At 39.9% G+C, this 15,547-nt stretch overlaps 1 protein-coding gene across 1 annotated transcript; it reads right to left on the bottom strand.

Annotated features, from left to right (window-relative positions):
• Positions 1 to 306: 306 nt before the first annotated feature.
• On the bottom strand, positions 307 to 12,917 carry iqub (IQ motif and ubiquitin domain containing). Its single transcript, XM_054620667.1, is given in 15 exon segments — positions 307 to 546; positions 1,225 to 1,410; positions 1,504 to 1,752; positions 1,842 to 2,018; positions 2,697 to 2,867; positions 3,910 to 4,085; positions 4,202 to 4,412; positions 5,035 to 5,190; positions 7,380 to 7,462; positions 7,465 to 7,515; positions 7,518 to 7,553; positions 8,409 to 8,576; positions 9,714 to 9,848; positions 11,138 to 11,248; positions 12,660 to 12,917. Coding segments are annotated over 15 exon segments (2,343 nt in total). The 5' UTR covers positions 12,895 to 12,917; the 3' UTR covers positions 307 to 348.
• Positions 12,918 to 15,547: the final 2,630 nt, after the last annotated feature.

Raw genomic sequence — 15,547 nt, 5'->3', positions numbered from 1 at the left:
AAGGGATCAAGGATGTACAAACTGAGAAATGAGAAGAGAATACTGAAATTTAACATGAGTTTCCTACAGCAGCACTTAGAGTAGAAGTCGACTAATTCATAAAAATTTGTTTCAATGCAAGTTAGAAAAAAGTTCTGGAAGCAAGACCCTGGGCTCTAAGTGTCACTTACATCCACCTTTCAAAATAAAAGCACCTGAACAGAAATGAATTTGACGAATCAAAACCAGGAGTAAAACCATCGTGAACTTTATTTTAGATTTCAGACAAAATGACATTTTGGAAGTTGAAAGACAATAAGAGCGAGGGAGGAAACGTTGAACAAAGAAAGGAAACCTGGAGGGGGTTTCTCAACGAGCTGAGGCTGACGGGGTGTCGATGGTGCGTTCGCCTGTCGCCATGGCGATGGACCTGGAGACAAGCTGGTCGCCCAGGGCGGCGGGCGGACGAGGGTCCAGGTACTCGGCCATGAGGGGGATCTGGCTGAAGTGGCGCCGAGCCAGAGTGTGTTTGTGTTCGATCCTGCGGATGAACGTGGCCTCATACGCCTGAACACACAGACAGGAGAGAGTTTAAGAAACAGCTGGAGGCTGAAATACAGATGTTCTTCTATTATGGTCTGACCAGAGAAACAGACTGAAGACTGAGCTGAAGACTAGCTAAGATAAGATAAGTAAACTAGCATTGTTTCTCAGATAGCAGTGTGTGTATAGGTGTGTGTGTGACTGTGAGTGTGTGTTTGTGTGTGAATGTGTGTGTGTGTGTGTTTATGTATGGGTGTGTTTGTGTGAATGTATGTGTGTGTGTGTGTGTGTGTTTGTTTGTGTCAGTGTGTGTTTGTGTGTGTTTGTGTCTGAGTTATGTGTGAGTGTGTGTAGTTGTTTGTGTGTGATTGTGAGTATGTCACCGTGTTTTTGTGTAAGTGTGTGTGTGTGTGTGTGTATATCTGACTGTGTGTGTGTCAGTGTGTGTTTGTCTGTGAGTGTATGTGTGTGCCACGTATGTGTGTGCGTGTGTTTGTTTGTGTGTGATTGTGAGTATGTCACCGTGTTTGTGTGTAAGTGTTTGTGTGCGAGTGAGTGAAGGTGTGTGTGTATGCGACTGTGTTGTGGGTGTGTGTGTTTGTGAGCATGTGACTCTGAATGTGTGTGTGTGTGTCTGTGACTGTGTGTGTGTGTATATCTGACTGTGTGTGCGTATTTGTGTGTGTGTTTACATGCACACACCTTGTTGACGTCGTCCACCTCCAGGTGAGCTGAAGTCTCCTCTTTGGACAGCAGGACACAGTTCCAGGGGCTCCAGTCCGTCCGACGCTCCCAGCGGACGAACACCAGGTTGTAGAGGTCGCTGCTGGCGTGGAGGGCCGAGCGGGACGCCCAGACCACCTCCACCAGGTACCGCAAGTCCTCCACCTGAGACACACACACACACACACACACATGTGGACGTCATGGTTTCCGTACCTGCACTTTGAGATCATCACTGATGAAGGCGAAGCGTCTCACCTGCAACAGGAAGGGAATCTTTGCTTCCTGGTTGAGCCGCTGCTCGTCGGCTCTCAGCCTCCTCAGGATGTTCTTGTAGCAGGAGAACTCGTCACGTGACCTCGCTATGTTGTCGAGTCCGGCGCAGCTGCGGCAACGACCGCTCAGACGGCCGCCGGCGGACGGGCTGAAGTCGGAGGACTGCAGGTAGCGATGACAGCCACGGCAGACGAACATGTCGTTCTTCAGCTGAGAGGGATTCTGGGGAACCTTGGGGGGCGGATTTTTAAGATTATGAGGAGATATTTATGAGCATTGTATCGCAGAAGGGATGTTCAGCGTTTATGATCTTTGCTCACCTTCAGCAGTTTGGCCACCTCGGGGTTAAACGCCGGTGTTTTGATGTACTGGAGGAACAGAGTGGAGATCCTCTTCCTCAGCCCCTCCAGGCTGGTCGCCTTAACCCCCCGAGTCATCAGGTCCACCTCCCTGTCAATCAAATCCACGACGTCCCGGGTCAGCTGACACTCATGCTCCTGTACAGTGAAGATGAAAACAACAATGCTACCAGCAATAACAGATATACCACATATAGTATTGTGACGTACAAACAGGGTATTAGACATTTCAGCGAAATCCAATGTATGCTACGCAGAGACTTTTATTTTGAAGGCTTTCTTAGTTTCTCCACAACTGAAGGAAGGTCATGATTGGTCCATATCTGGTGCAGTAAAGTGCTGTAAGATGTTCTGGGGAGATGTGGTCCTCAAACAAACATGGACCCTACACCTTGAGTGTGTATTTTCATATAATATTAATATTTTTGGTCGGCATAACCTTGCATTTATAATATTAATATTTTTGGTCGGCATAACCTTGCATTTGTTTGTCACTATTTCAGAAGTAATTAATTATTTAAATTTTTCTAATTATTTATTTATTTTTTATATTACAGAAAACTAAGCTAAAATAAACTCAGATAAACTAAGCTCAGCTCAATTAAGCTAAACTAAACTAAGATAAATAAGCTAAACTAAGCTTAACTAAACTAAGCTAAAATAAACGTATTTAACATTGTTTGTCAGACAACAGTGTGTGTGACTGTGTGTGTGTGTGTGTGTGTGAGTGTGTGTGTGTGTGTGTGTGTGTGTGTGTGTGTGTGTGTGTGTGTGCGTGCGTGCGTGCGTGTGTGTGCGTGTGTGTGTGTGTGGTACCATGACGGTGTGTTTGAGGGTCAGGAGGACGTGGAGTCTCTGCTGCTGGCTGTCAGAGGACCGGCTGATGTTGTTGTACAGATCTCTGAGCTCTCTGGCTCTGATGGTGTGTTCACTGTCCATCTCGAGAGGCCGACCGTCTGCCGTTCGCCACTGATGAGGAGCCGCAGACTGAAACACACCACCGCACTGTTAGTACTACTGCTGACGGTACTACTAACACTACTGCTAAAGAATACTGCTGTTGTTACTACTACTAACTACCCCTGCTACTGATACTACTACAACATCAATTACTGCTATTCCTCCTCCTCCTTTTACTACTACGACGACTACTACTACTACTACCCCTCAACTACTCCTGCTACTGATACTATTACCACAAAAAACAATCAATTTCTACTTCTCCTCCTCAGAATACTACTACTACTACTGCTACTACTACTACCCCTAAACTACTCCTTCTTTTGGTACTGGTATTTCAAAAACATCAATTACTGCTACTCTTAAACAAATACTCCTCAGGGCTACTACTACTACTACTACTACTACCACTTTGCATACTACTACTACATACTACTACTACTACTATTACTACTACTACTACTACTACCCCTTAACTACTCTTGCTACTGCTATTTCCAAAACATTAATACATTTTTTTACTCTCAGTACTTCTCCTCCATGCTACTACTACTACTACTACTGCTACTACAACTACCACAACCACTACTTCTATAACTACTACTACTCCTCATACAAATACTGCCTCAGTACTACTACCCCCACTTTGCATCCCCCTCATTCTACTACTACTACTACTACTACTACTACTACTACTACTACTACTACTACTGCCTCTCATGCTACTTATACTGGTATTGATACAACTGATAGCAATAATACTACTGCTACTCCTTATACGCTACTATTTCTACAACCTCTACTACTAAGAGTACTCATACAAGTTGTGGTGGTAGTGGTAGGCTACACCTTCTGCTCCTGCCACTTATATTACCACACATCCTACTTCTTCTCCCGCCTCCCTCTCTGATTACAATACTACTACCACTACATTTGATTTTTAACATTATCAGTTTAAATATTTACCCACAATCCACCACACAGGTGTTATTCAAAACTTGAAATCTAACCGAACATAAAAACGGTTCGGGTGTGTGTTGAGAGCGGAGGTGGACCGGTGACCTCTGACCTTGTCCAGGAAGCTCCGGACGCTTTGCTCGTAGATGTCGTCCTGGACGGCGATGCGACGGCGCCCGATGTCGACGATGTTCTGCGTCTCCTGCTCCAGCAGCGAGCAGAGGGCGGCCTTCCTCTCAGCTCCGCTCAGGGACGAGTTGATGCGCTGCTCCTCCTCACGCCTCCACTCTGGAAACACACTCACAGTTAGAGCAAGTTGGATTTAAGACCTCCTCACACACACACACACACACACACACACACACACACACACACACACACACACACACACTGCCTCGACATACTCTCCAAAGCGTGGTAAAGCAGGTTGAAGTCCTCCCTCCTCTGCGGGTTCATCCAGCGGTGGCGGCGGTCTCTCAGCTGCTCCTCCTTCTCCTCCCTCCTCCTCCTCTCCTGCAGCTCAAGCCAGACCAGCCGCCGGTCCCGGTCCCTCCGCAGCCGGTCCACCTCCTGCCGGGCCAGCCAGCGCCGAGTGAACGACTGCAGACGGATCACCTGGGCGGGTGACAAAGAGAGGAGGAAGGAAGTTCAACACGCCGGGAGAGAGCATTCATTTTATTAGAATATTTAATTTGGTTTATTGACATTTTTTACATTAGTAGGAAAGACTGGCAAAACAAATCTGTCCATTTGTACAAAACTTTCTTCCAGAGAAAGATATTTCAAATTTACAGGGTTTAAAAATGAGCATTTTATAAATGAAGTAGCTCAAACAAAATTGGTACAGAGTTTACAAAGTTTTATGAAGATGAAAGCTAACGTTAAACTATAAATGAACAACACCACGTTAGCTAAAATAAAAGCAGAGTAGTTTTTGTCATGATGACTTTTAGAAGTCTCATTTAGCCATCAGGTAAAAGCTTCAAAATTAATCAGAGGGGTTTTTAAAGTATTTTATGTTGTAGAAAAATATAATTAAAAAAATCTGTTAATCTTAGAAACATCTTAGAAAAATTACTTTTAGAAAAATTACTTTTTTTAGAAAAAAGAAGAAACTTCCGGGTTGTAGGACTCATTCCTGCAGCACTCTATCAGGAAAATATTCCACATATATGCATATACATTAATAAAAAGCCATAATGTAATATCATCACACGTAAACTCAGAGTTCACCCACGGCTCTCAGCCTCGTGTCATGATGCTCGTCGGCGGTGACGTAGTTGCCGGGGGCGACCAGCTTGTCGTTCATACAGGAGACGTGGCAGCCGATGGCGGTCATCTGGGTGGCGACGTCGACCGAACACTGCTGCACCTGAGACTTCAGGTCTACTGTCTGACAGAGACGGAGACACAGACAAAGAAAACATATGCCAAATGAAACAAATAATAAAGATGTATATATGTTTTTATGTAAAAACCAAAATAACTGATTTTAACGTTTTAAAATGACCATTTTTTTTGAGAAACTTTCTAGTAGCCTCTGCTTGACCTTTTTTTCTTAAAGGATTGTGCGTTCTGCACTTCCTTAATTGTAAAAAAGGTAATTTATTCCTTTTTGTAGCGCCAGCATAGATAAAAGAAACCTTAAATATCATGGTTTTGATTCTATAAAAGATTCAGTTTAGCTACCTTAGCACTGTTTTTTAGATTCTGAACTTCTTCTAACTTCTTAAAGTAATTGTTTAAGATCCCATGAACCATAATAAATTGGATCTGGCTCCGTTTAACTGGGTTCAGTCCACATGACTCCTATGATCCAACCCGTGTTTGTTATGAGCTAAAGTTGATGTTTCTGTTTCAAGGCTTTTTTAAGGCCCCAAATAGCATGAACTAATGACATAGTCCAAGTGACACCGGACGGCTGAGGTTTCAGGCTGTAAATTGATGTCACCGGAGGTCAGATGAGCCGGTGAGTAACATTTTACTTTTCTCCGGCTTGTGACACAGATTGATGATACTCGAGCAAAGGTCTCTGTCAAACCTTTAATTATTGCTGACCTTTTAAACTTTTGAATCCTCTCAGAGTTGAGGAATAAAGATAGGAATGAACTTTGAAAAGTGTCATCAGCTCCAGCTGTTTGCTACCATACGGTAACAAAGGGTCAAAGGTCACTATGCTGTTGCCCTCACCATTTGTGTCGTTGTTTTTCATTGTTTTTCTACAGTTTCAGGGATATTTCAGTGGAATTTATTAAAGAAAAAAGGGGAAGAAAATGTGTCCTGATTTCCAAATAAATACAAAGAATTGAGAAGAATTTCTAAAACGACAATAGATGATATGTGATGTGCTTTAAATAGAGAGAAAGGAGACGTGATAATGAGGCCATGTGTAAACAGTCGTAACTGTGGAGGCGACAGGTCACGTCGCCACCGAACTCACGACACCGAGGACACACGGAGGCCTCGTTACTACTTCTGTGAGCAGCCAACCACCGCCATTAGAGAGAGTGTGTGTGTGTGTGTGTGTGTGTGTGTGTGTGTGTGTGTGTGTGTGTGTGTGTGTGTGTGTGTGTGTCAGAGGGCAGATGTGTGCAGGAGTGTGAAGGTGAACAATACAACAGCACAGCAGTACTTTAACTGTCGCCTGTTATTGTCGTTTTTTTGAGGCTGTTAGATTGACAGGTGTTTCTATTATTTTGTCCAGCCTCACTAGAATAAATAGACAGTTGAAAAAATATTAGAATCCCCTCTCAATGTGACACAACACAATTCAACAGCAGCACACAATAACAAACCTCCAAAATGACCCTAAAGTTTCTTTTTATTGTTTTTGATTTTTTTTTTATGAAATTTTTAAGAAATAGTCATTTGTACTCAGGCTGCAACAAAAGTTCCAGACATTCATGTTAATTGATAAAATGTTAGAGATAAAGGTGGGTGAATGTTGATTTTAATGGAATATCTCTCTACTGGAAGTGTCTGCATGATGATTTTAATAGAAATAAGAATGCATGGGAGAAATGAAATCTATCTGAAAAGTGATGTGAAATACCTATATGTTGATTTGAAGTTAACAGGGTTAGAAATGCAAAACCCCTGTATGTTATTTATTTATTTAATGTTATTGATGTTTTTCCTTTATATGGATAAATGAATGCAGAACTCAAAACGCTCTCCGGAGGTGTGACTGTGACTGTTTGTCTTCTGGTTCAGGGCGCCTCATTTGCTTTCTTCTTTTGTAATTAGATCGTTTAATTTGCACACGGAGTCATGTTCTGTCTCACGCCTGAGTGAGAACGCTGTTCTGCAGTAATGAGCGACCTTTAAATGCACACACACACACACACACACACACACACACACACACACACACACACACACACACACACACACACACACACACACACACACACACACACACACACACACACACACACACACATCCAGCTGTGTGGTTTCATGCGTTTTAATGAGCTTTTAATCATCTTTTTCTTTTCAATCTGTATTTAATTATGTCTAAAAAAAAAAAATGTATCCCCTCCTGAAAACAGACACTTTGTCATGAAGCTCCGTTTTTCTTACCTGTGTGTCGCGGCTGAAGACCACCACCCCTCTGTCGGGTCTCCTCTTGGGGAAGGTCTGGACGGAGGCGTGGTGGTACTCCGCCCCGTCAGCCGCTGCCTGTAGCCGCCCAGGAAGGCCTTCTGCTGGGGGGGCGCTCGATCTCCACCACCACCTCCTGGAACACGCCCTCATCTGGAGGTCAGAGAAGGTCAACTCACAGTAAAAACTGTTTCTGTTGTCAAGCTTGAGAAGAAATGATGGGAAAGAATTTGGGAGTTTGGTTCAAGTTTATATTCATCACATACGTTTTTATCTATATATTTATCATTTTTAATTTTTTTGTCATTTTGTGCAATTGAATCTGAAATGACACCAGGATGATGATGATAGAATGTTTATTTAAATTAAATTAATGAATAAAATAATATACTAGTTGATCAATTACATTAGCATTTAAAAGTTCACACACATTAAAGTAAGATTTAAATAAATATATATATATTCCAACTCATAATGAATGGATGAATTAATAATTAATAATTAATAATGGTCATTTTAACAGATATACTGTATATACTTTTTTTTTAAATTAATTAATTAATGCATCATTGCAAATGCCAACTCAATTCATGGATTTATTATTTATTATTTATTATTTTTATTTTCATAAATTCATACATTTTTAGGTTGATTTTTAAAGATATTTTGTATATTTCAATCAATGTTTATAATTTAATTTTGATTAAATCTAGAATTATTCCAGTAGAACATTCAAGCCTCCATATTAAATCACAAATCTTATTAGAAATAACAACTTACATTATTTTTTAAATATGTACTAAGCACAAAGAAAATCTTAAATTTACGATCAGATGGTGAAGTGAAAGCTAAACCTCTACATTAATTAATGAATTAATTCATTAATGAATGAATTAAAGCTGCATTAGGTGATTTCTGACCAGCTTTAACTGACGGACCGTCGGTTCATCCCGTTGTGACGGTGAACAGCTGCTTCCACCTCCAGCAGACACACAAACAGTTTCTCACCTGTTTGGACTCGGACGGTGATGACGTCCGGCATGTTGTCCTGCTCGGGGGGGCGGAGCGGGCGGAGTGGGTGGGTGGTCGGGTCGCTGGAGCTCATCTCCATCCGGGTGGAGCCGTGAGGCCGCACGCCGAGCTCCATCAGACTCTGCTGCTCCTCCACCACTCGGCCTGGAAAACAACAGAACAACCACCATTTACTCAAATACTGTACTTAAGTACAATTTTGCTTTTACTCCAATACATTTTTCCAAACTACATTTTTTAATGACTTTATTTACTTTTCAGATTATTAATACAAAATATAAATCAACGAATACATGATGATATATTTGTATAGTTTAAATTACCCAACAGAATATAAAGTAATTCAAATTAGCTCCACTTTTACCAGCAAGACATTAAATCATCTTTAATCGTAATAAATTATATAATATATATAATTCTGATTTGAGCCAATCTGCATTAAAAACACTTTTACTTTTGGTCCTTTAAGTATATTTTGATGCTTATATTTTTGTACTTTTACTTAAAGCTACTACAAGGAACTTTCATTTAGATGTTGATTTTGGCGGTCCCTGTGGACAAAAGTGGTAGTGTTTCAAGCACTTTCAATGCAGGACTTGTACTTATGAGAGAGTATTTTTACACTGTGGTAACAAATTTAAATACGGAATCTTCTTCCACCAGCGCATACTACTCATGTTCAAATGTTTACATGTTTATTCAAGCCTCTACATGCTGAGTCAAGTTTTTGTCTTTTCATGCAATATTTTTTCCAACTTCTCTAAATCAATTAGGAAAAAAATATATAAATAAAAGTTTTTTCACCACATCATTGTTTGTTTTTTCAACTCCAGTTTCTAACACTCTCTTTGTTCTTCACATATTTTAGATGCAGAAATCCACAGAAGATAAGTTGTAAGGTGCTTTACAAGCTGTACGCTAACTGCCACTCTGAGAGGAACAAGTAAAAGAAACCCGGTAAAAATATTACACAAAGAACAGTATTTTTAAGTATTTTAAATCCTGCTTTGTTTACATCCATGTTTTTCTCCTCTTCATTACCACCACATGTGGATCAGTGGAATAGTGTGAAACCATTCAAAACATCTGCTCCATATTGTTCCTGGAGGTCTTAAACTCCACAGAGAACCTTTAATTGACCCATCAGGGAGGCAGGTGTGAAGGGGGTGTGGTTTGTTTGTTCTGACGGGTCTGATCGGACTGGGATTGATGGTTGTTTTCCACCTTTCACTCATCGCTTTCGCAGCTTTTCGTTTGTTGGTGGAAAAAAATCCGACGTACCGTCCAGAGAGATCTGCAGCACCTCGGCGGGAACCCTGAGCTCGGCGGCGAGGTGACGCTTCAGCTCCTGGATGCTGAGACCGATGGCGAAGGCCACCGTCATCACGTGACCTCCTGGAACCAGCACCACCTTCACTGCAACCACACACACAGGCAATCTGTCACGGACGTAGAGTTTACCTCTGAAGTCTTTTTTAACATCTACAACTGAAATATATCTTAATTTTCCTTTTTCATTAATCATTAAAAAAGCATGAACTCTTTCCACATTATGAATATTGATAGAGTGCATCCGCTGCATTACAATGTGTTGCATTGGGGGGTTATTTCATTTATTTGTGACTGCTGAGCTTCAACAAGACACTGATCCTCATGCTGTTTCACTCCTGTGTCGGGTTACCTAGAAACAGCACATCTTCAGTACTTCACTTCAAACACTTCATCCGCAGACTTTCTTTTTCTTTTGCCAATCACAGAAGACATGAATATGATCTGCATTCGTTTGTTATGCTTTGTTTTTGTCGTGCCTCCCTGTTTTATGACACTTATATCTATAATTAAAATGGAAATTGAATGATCTGTCAAAGGGGATTTGGTAAATGTGTCAGACTGACAACAGATCAGTCGTAGTGAAACAAAATCTGATAAGCTATCAGGAGGAAAGAAACAGAATTTCTTTCTTTATTTTTCTACGGTAGTTGTTATTTTGGCAACAGCTGCTTCTCCTTGATTGGGTTATAGTAACACATCTTTACATTAATAAATAAACATCATACCAAACACAATACAAACAGACATATGAAATACAAGATAGTAAATAGAATAAAAAAATGACAGTAGTTTGTTTTTAAAAAGAAAATCTATTGAATCTGTGCTCTTTGTTTGGGTTTATATTTGTCCAAGTTCTGTATATTATATATAGTGTTACATTGTTTTATAAGAGCCAAACCATTAATAAACTAAAGTGTGATTGATTCTGACTGTGTTCTGCATTCATTTATTCTAATAAAGACAAATAGATTTGAATTAAATTAAAAAACACAATGAACAAAATCACTTAAAAATACTATAAGGCTGTTTTTGCATGGTTAACTCTGTCAACTTCAAATTAACATACATTTTATTGATTTAACAATCACTTTTCAGATTGATTTCTTTACCTGCATGCATTCTTATTTCTATGAAAATCATCCTGAAGAGGCTTGAAACTTCTGACAAAGAGACATTCCATCACTGTCAATGTTCACCTTATATTATATCTGTTAAAATTAATCTTCTAAATGTTTTCAACTAAAAAAAAATAAGTTTTGGTGATGAGATGTAGCTGATTCAAGATATTTAAGAATTCAGGGTCCAGTTCATGAATATATATTATATTCCTATATATATATATATATACGTATATCTGTAAATCAGAGTCTTACCTGTAGCCGTGGAGTTTCCAACGTTCTCTCTTCTCTGAGGCTCTCTGAGCTGCTCGGCATCATCGGGCAGATCAGCCTGAGTTTCAGCTTCGTCTGCGGCCTCCAGCACATCTGTTCAATCCAGAAGGTCAAGATTATCACGTGAAATACTTCAAACCACAAGTGAAAGCAACACCCACATACTAGGTTTACTTGTGACTTGAGATATGACAATCTACTTTTGTAATGAATTCTTTATTTTAGGGACCTTAGTAAAAAAATGTTTGTTTATGCTTCTAGTATATGTTAAGGAATGAGTATTGGTATTGATACCGATAATGTAGTTTCAGTCGGGCCAGTGTTTTTTGTTTTGTGAAAGAGAAATTCATATTTTCATCACGTTTTAATAACAACAAATTCATTTTATTTGATTTATTTAGCAATATCAGATGTTTTGAACTCTGAGACTCGTTAACCGAGTCTTACCTATTTCCGTAGAGTTTCCAACATCTCTCTGCTCGGTGTCATCCAGCTGATCGGTCTGAGTTTCTGTTCCTTCAGGAGCCTCCAGAACATCTGCACAGTCAAGCAGACATCTACATTTTAATATTCCAATAAATACATGAATCACACAATTAAAATGCAATTGTACTGGTGTTTTGTTTTTTTCTGCACATTTCATTTTCTCCTAGTTTTTTTATTTATTACATTTTGAACGAGACATTATATCTGTTGTTTTTTTTGACAATTGGAACATTTCAATATTAAAAAGTGAGTATTTGTAGGGTCATTTAAAACAATTTCAAGGACCTCAGACTCCAGTCAGTCTGGATAAAACAAAGTGGACTAACCTGTGGACAAAGTGGACTCACCTTGGACAAAGTGGACTCACCTGTAGTCAAAGTGGACTCACCTGTCACCTGTGGTCAAAATGGACTCACCTGTAGTCAAAGTGGACTCACCTGTCACCTGTGGTCAAAGGGGACTCACCTGTGGTCAAAATGAACTCACCTGTGGTCAAAGTGGACTCACCTGTCACCTGTGGTCAAAGTGGACTCACCTGTGGTCAAAGTGGACTCACCTGTGGTCAAAGTGGACTCACCTGTCACCTGTGGTCAAAATGGACTCACCTGTGGACAAAGTGGACTCACCTGTCACCTGTGGTCAAAGGGGACTCACCTGTGGTCAAAGGGGACTCACCTGTGGTCAAAGTGGACTCACCTGTGGTCAAAGTGGACTCACCTGTCACCTGTGGTCAAAGTGGACTCACCTGTGGACAAAGTGGACTCACCTGTCACCTGTGGTCAAAGTGGACTCACCTGTGGACAAAATGGACTCACCTGTGGTCAAAGTGGACTCACCTGTCACCTGTGGTCAAAGTGGACTCACCTGTGGTCAAAATGGACTCACCTGTGGTCAAAGTGGACTCACCTGTGGTCAAAGTGGACTCACCTGTCACCTGTGGTCAAAGTGGACTCACCTGTGGTCAAAGTGGACTCACCTGTGGTCAAAGTGGACTCACCTGTGGACAAAGTGGACTCACCTGTGGTCAAAGTGGACTCACCTGTGGACAAAGTGGACTCACCTGTGTCATCCTGCACCTCCTCTCCACCACTCCCCGGCTCTCTGTCGTCCTCTGGCGGATGCTCTCCAGGACCTCCACCTGGTTGTAGGTTCGTCTCCTCTTCCTCCTCTCCTCCTCTCACCTCCTCCTCCTCCTCCTCCTGTCCTCCTCTCACCTCCTCCTCCTCCTCCTGTCCTCCTCTCTGCTCCGACATTGAGAGCTGTGAATGAGCCACGCTTCTGGTGTTGGCTCTGTTCCCATGCAACGCCAGAGTTTACACGTCGCCATATCAACCACAAACGAACCCTCTCCGCTCAAGACTTGGCATATTGTTCATTTATTTATTTTTCCTTTTACGTTTTTTGATATTAAGAAGGAGGATGGCAGACATGTTTTTTAATGTGATTAATTTTGTTTATTTGTAGTTTTTAAATTACCAACCAATAGGAACTTTAACATGACATGCTTGGCCCCTTCAAAGTAAAAGCTCTGAAATATCACTGCTGCCAAGTTGTGTTTTTATTCATTCATCTCCACATACTGTGTAAATAAAATAAAAGAATAATAAAAGAAATAAAAGAATAATAAAATAAATAAATATAAAATAAATAAATAAAACATACAGTACCAGTCAAAAGTTTGGACACACCTTCTCATTCAACTACTTTGAAGAATCTAAAATATAAAACATATTCTGGTTTGTTGAGCATTTGTTTGTTTACCACATAATTCCATATGTGTTCCTTCATAGTTTAGATGTCTTCAATATTAATCTACAATGTAAAAAAATAAATAAAAAAATAAAATAAAATAAAGAAAAGCCATTGAATGAGAAGGTGTGTCTAAACTTTTGACTGGTACTGTACATAGTGCAAAAAGTTGAACTATTCCTTTAAATGACCCCTGCAGAAGAAATACTATTACTAGTTGTATAAAAAAGTAGTTAAACACATGCACTGTTGAAGTTTGGTCAGATTAAATCCTTAAAAGCAGGTTGTGTCACTGTTTGGATGAGAACCAGTCTTATTTTAGTGGTTGTTTTTTTTACAGGCTCCCTCTCTATCTGTACAGTGACAGTATGGGAGCTTTATGTTGAGCTGCACCACCACTATTTCAGTCCGTGAGCCACAGGAGGCGACACTCTGGCCCCTGTAAAGCTCCACTAATCTGCAGCTGGACATCAGCTGGCTCCCCGTAGATCACAGGGCCTGCAGCGGCGGAGCCCCGAGGACCTGGTGTTAACCTGTCCCACATAACGGGATGGGGGTGGTAACAGGTCTTGTTGTCCTGTTAGCACTCATCACACCGTTTCACACATGATACCTGACCAGCTAATAGATCCAGACAGTATTTAGATCCAGGATCACAGGAAGGAATGTGCTGCAACACTAAATGTACAGAACAACATGATGAGATACAGGAAAACCTGATTCAATATGACATAATATCATATAGTATGTGATGCAGCATGACCAGTGGGTGGAAGGTAATTATAGTTACTCACCACTGTTCATTTATGATCAATGATTAATGAGATTTTTTGCCTCAAGAAAAGGTTGTTTTAATTTGTAAGTTAAAACAACACAGGAAAGTAAGGTCAAAGCTTCCTTTTTAAATAAAATATGTGAGTAGAAATCAACAAACTGGGAACAGAATGCATGATAATAAGTTTTATATTCTCAACTAAGTGGAATCAAGTATTATACAGACAAGTCAACTCACAGTGAGCGAACAAAAGCTAAAGTCAACTCAAAAACAATGAGTTGGAACTATTGAAATTAAATCCAATATGACTTTACTTGAAACTTTGATGCAACTATTTAACTTTTAAGTTAAAGTACATGGATTTTAATTACAGTGTACATTTACTCAAGTAGGACTTAGGTATTGTTTTAAGATACCTTACTTGAGTATTTTCTATTGAATAGTACTTTATACTTTTTACTCCACTGCGTTTATTTTAAAGCTTAAGATTGATGTTACTTTGCATATTGCAAATATATTAGAAAAAATATATAAATAAATGATAATATATGATTATACATTAAGTTACCAAAAATATAAAGTACAGCACTTTTATTAGCCGCAACATTTAAGTGATGTGAATGTAAAAGTGATCAAATAAATGCATCAATAATTATAATCCAGTAACATAATGGGTCATTCTTAATTAGCCCTTTTACTTTTTGGTACTCTTGTGGTTTTTAATGCAGAACAGGGTATTCTTTACACTGTAGTATTGCTACTTTTACTGAGTAAAATATGAGTACTTCTATCAATATTGCAAAAACTGTATGTTTCACTCTAATGCATTTATTTACCAGTTAGTTCCTTTTAATTATAGCTGCTTTTTAAGTGCTGCTTTTTACCTTTTTTGTTCTGTTATTTGCACTTTCTTTACAAGTCTATAATATAATATTACTTTTGAATTAGAAAAAAATTGAAGATCTGTCATTTTAGCGAGATTTTCCTCATTACATAAAACTTATGTACATCTAGACAAAAAAGTGTTAAAACAGACGTAAAACGATTAGCGGAAAGCAGAGAAAACAACTTAAATCAAGCTGATGAAAGTCATTAAAAGTCAATAAAACCAGAGTCGCACTCAACAAGAAAAACAAAACCAGAAAAAAAACGACACAACAGTTTCCTCCATAAAGTTAAGCTGCAGAGCTCCACTGTCGCCTGGCGGTTTGGCTTTTCCCGCAGAAGTTTTTACAATACACACATCATCTCGTGTTTCCTGAACAAACAAAAAATAAATAAACCCGATTTGATTTTGCGTTCCAGAAAAACAAAAACAAAAAAACAATAGCTGGTGAGGTTGTTGGCCCTCCAGTCTGAGCCCCTCGGGGGGTTGAGGGGGG

The sequence above is a fragment of the Anoplopoma fimbria genome, chromosome 19, assembly GCF_027596085.1.
Source record: "Anoplopoma fimbria isolate UVic2021 breed Golden Eagle Sablefish chromosome 19, Afim_UVic_2022, whole genome shotgun sequence".
Lineage (NCBI taxonomy): Eukaryota > Metazoa > Chordata > Actinopteri > Perciformes > Anoplopomatidae > Anoplopoma > Anoplopoma fimbria.
This window is presented reverse-complemented; position numbering and strand designations above follow the sequence as displayed.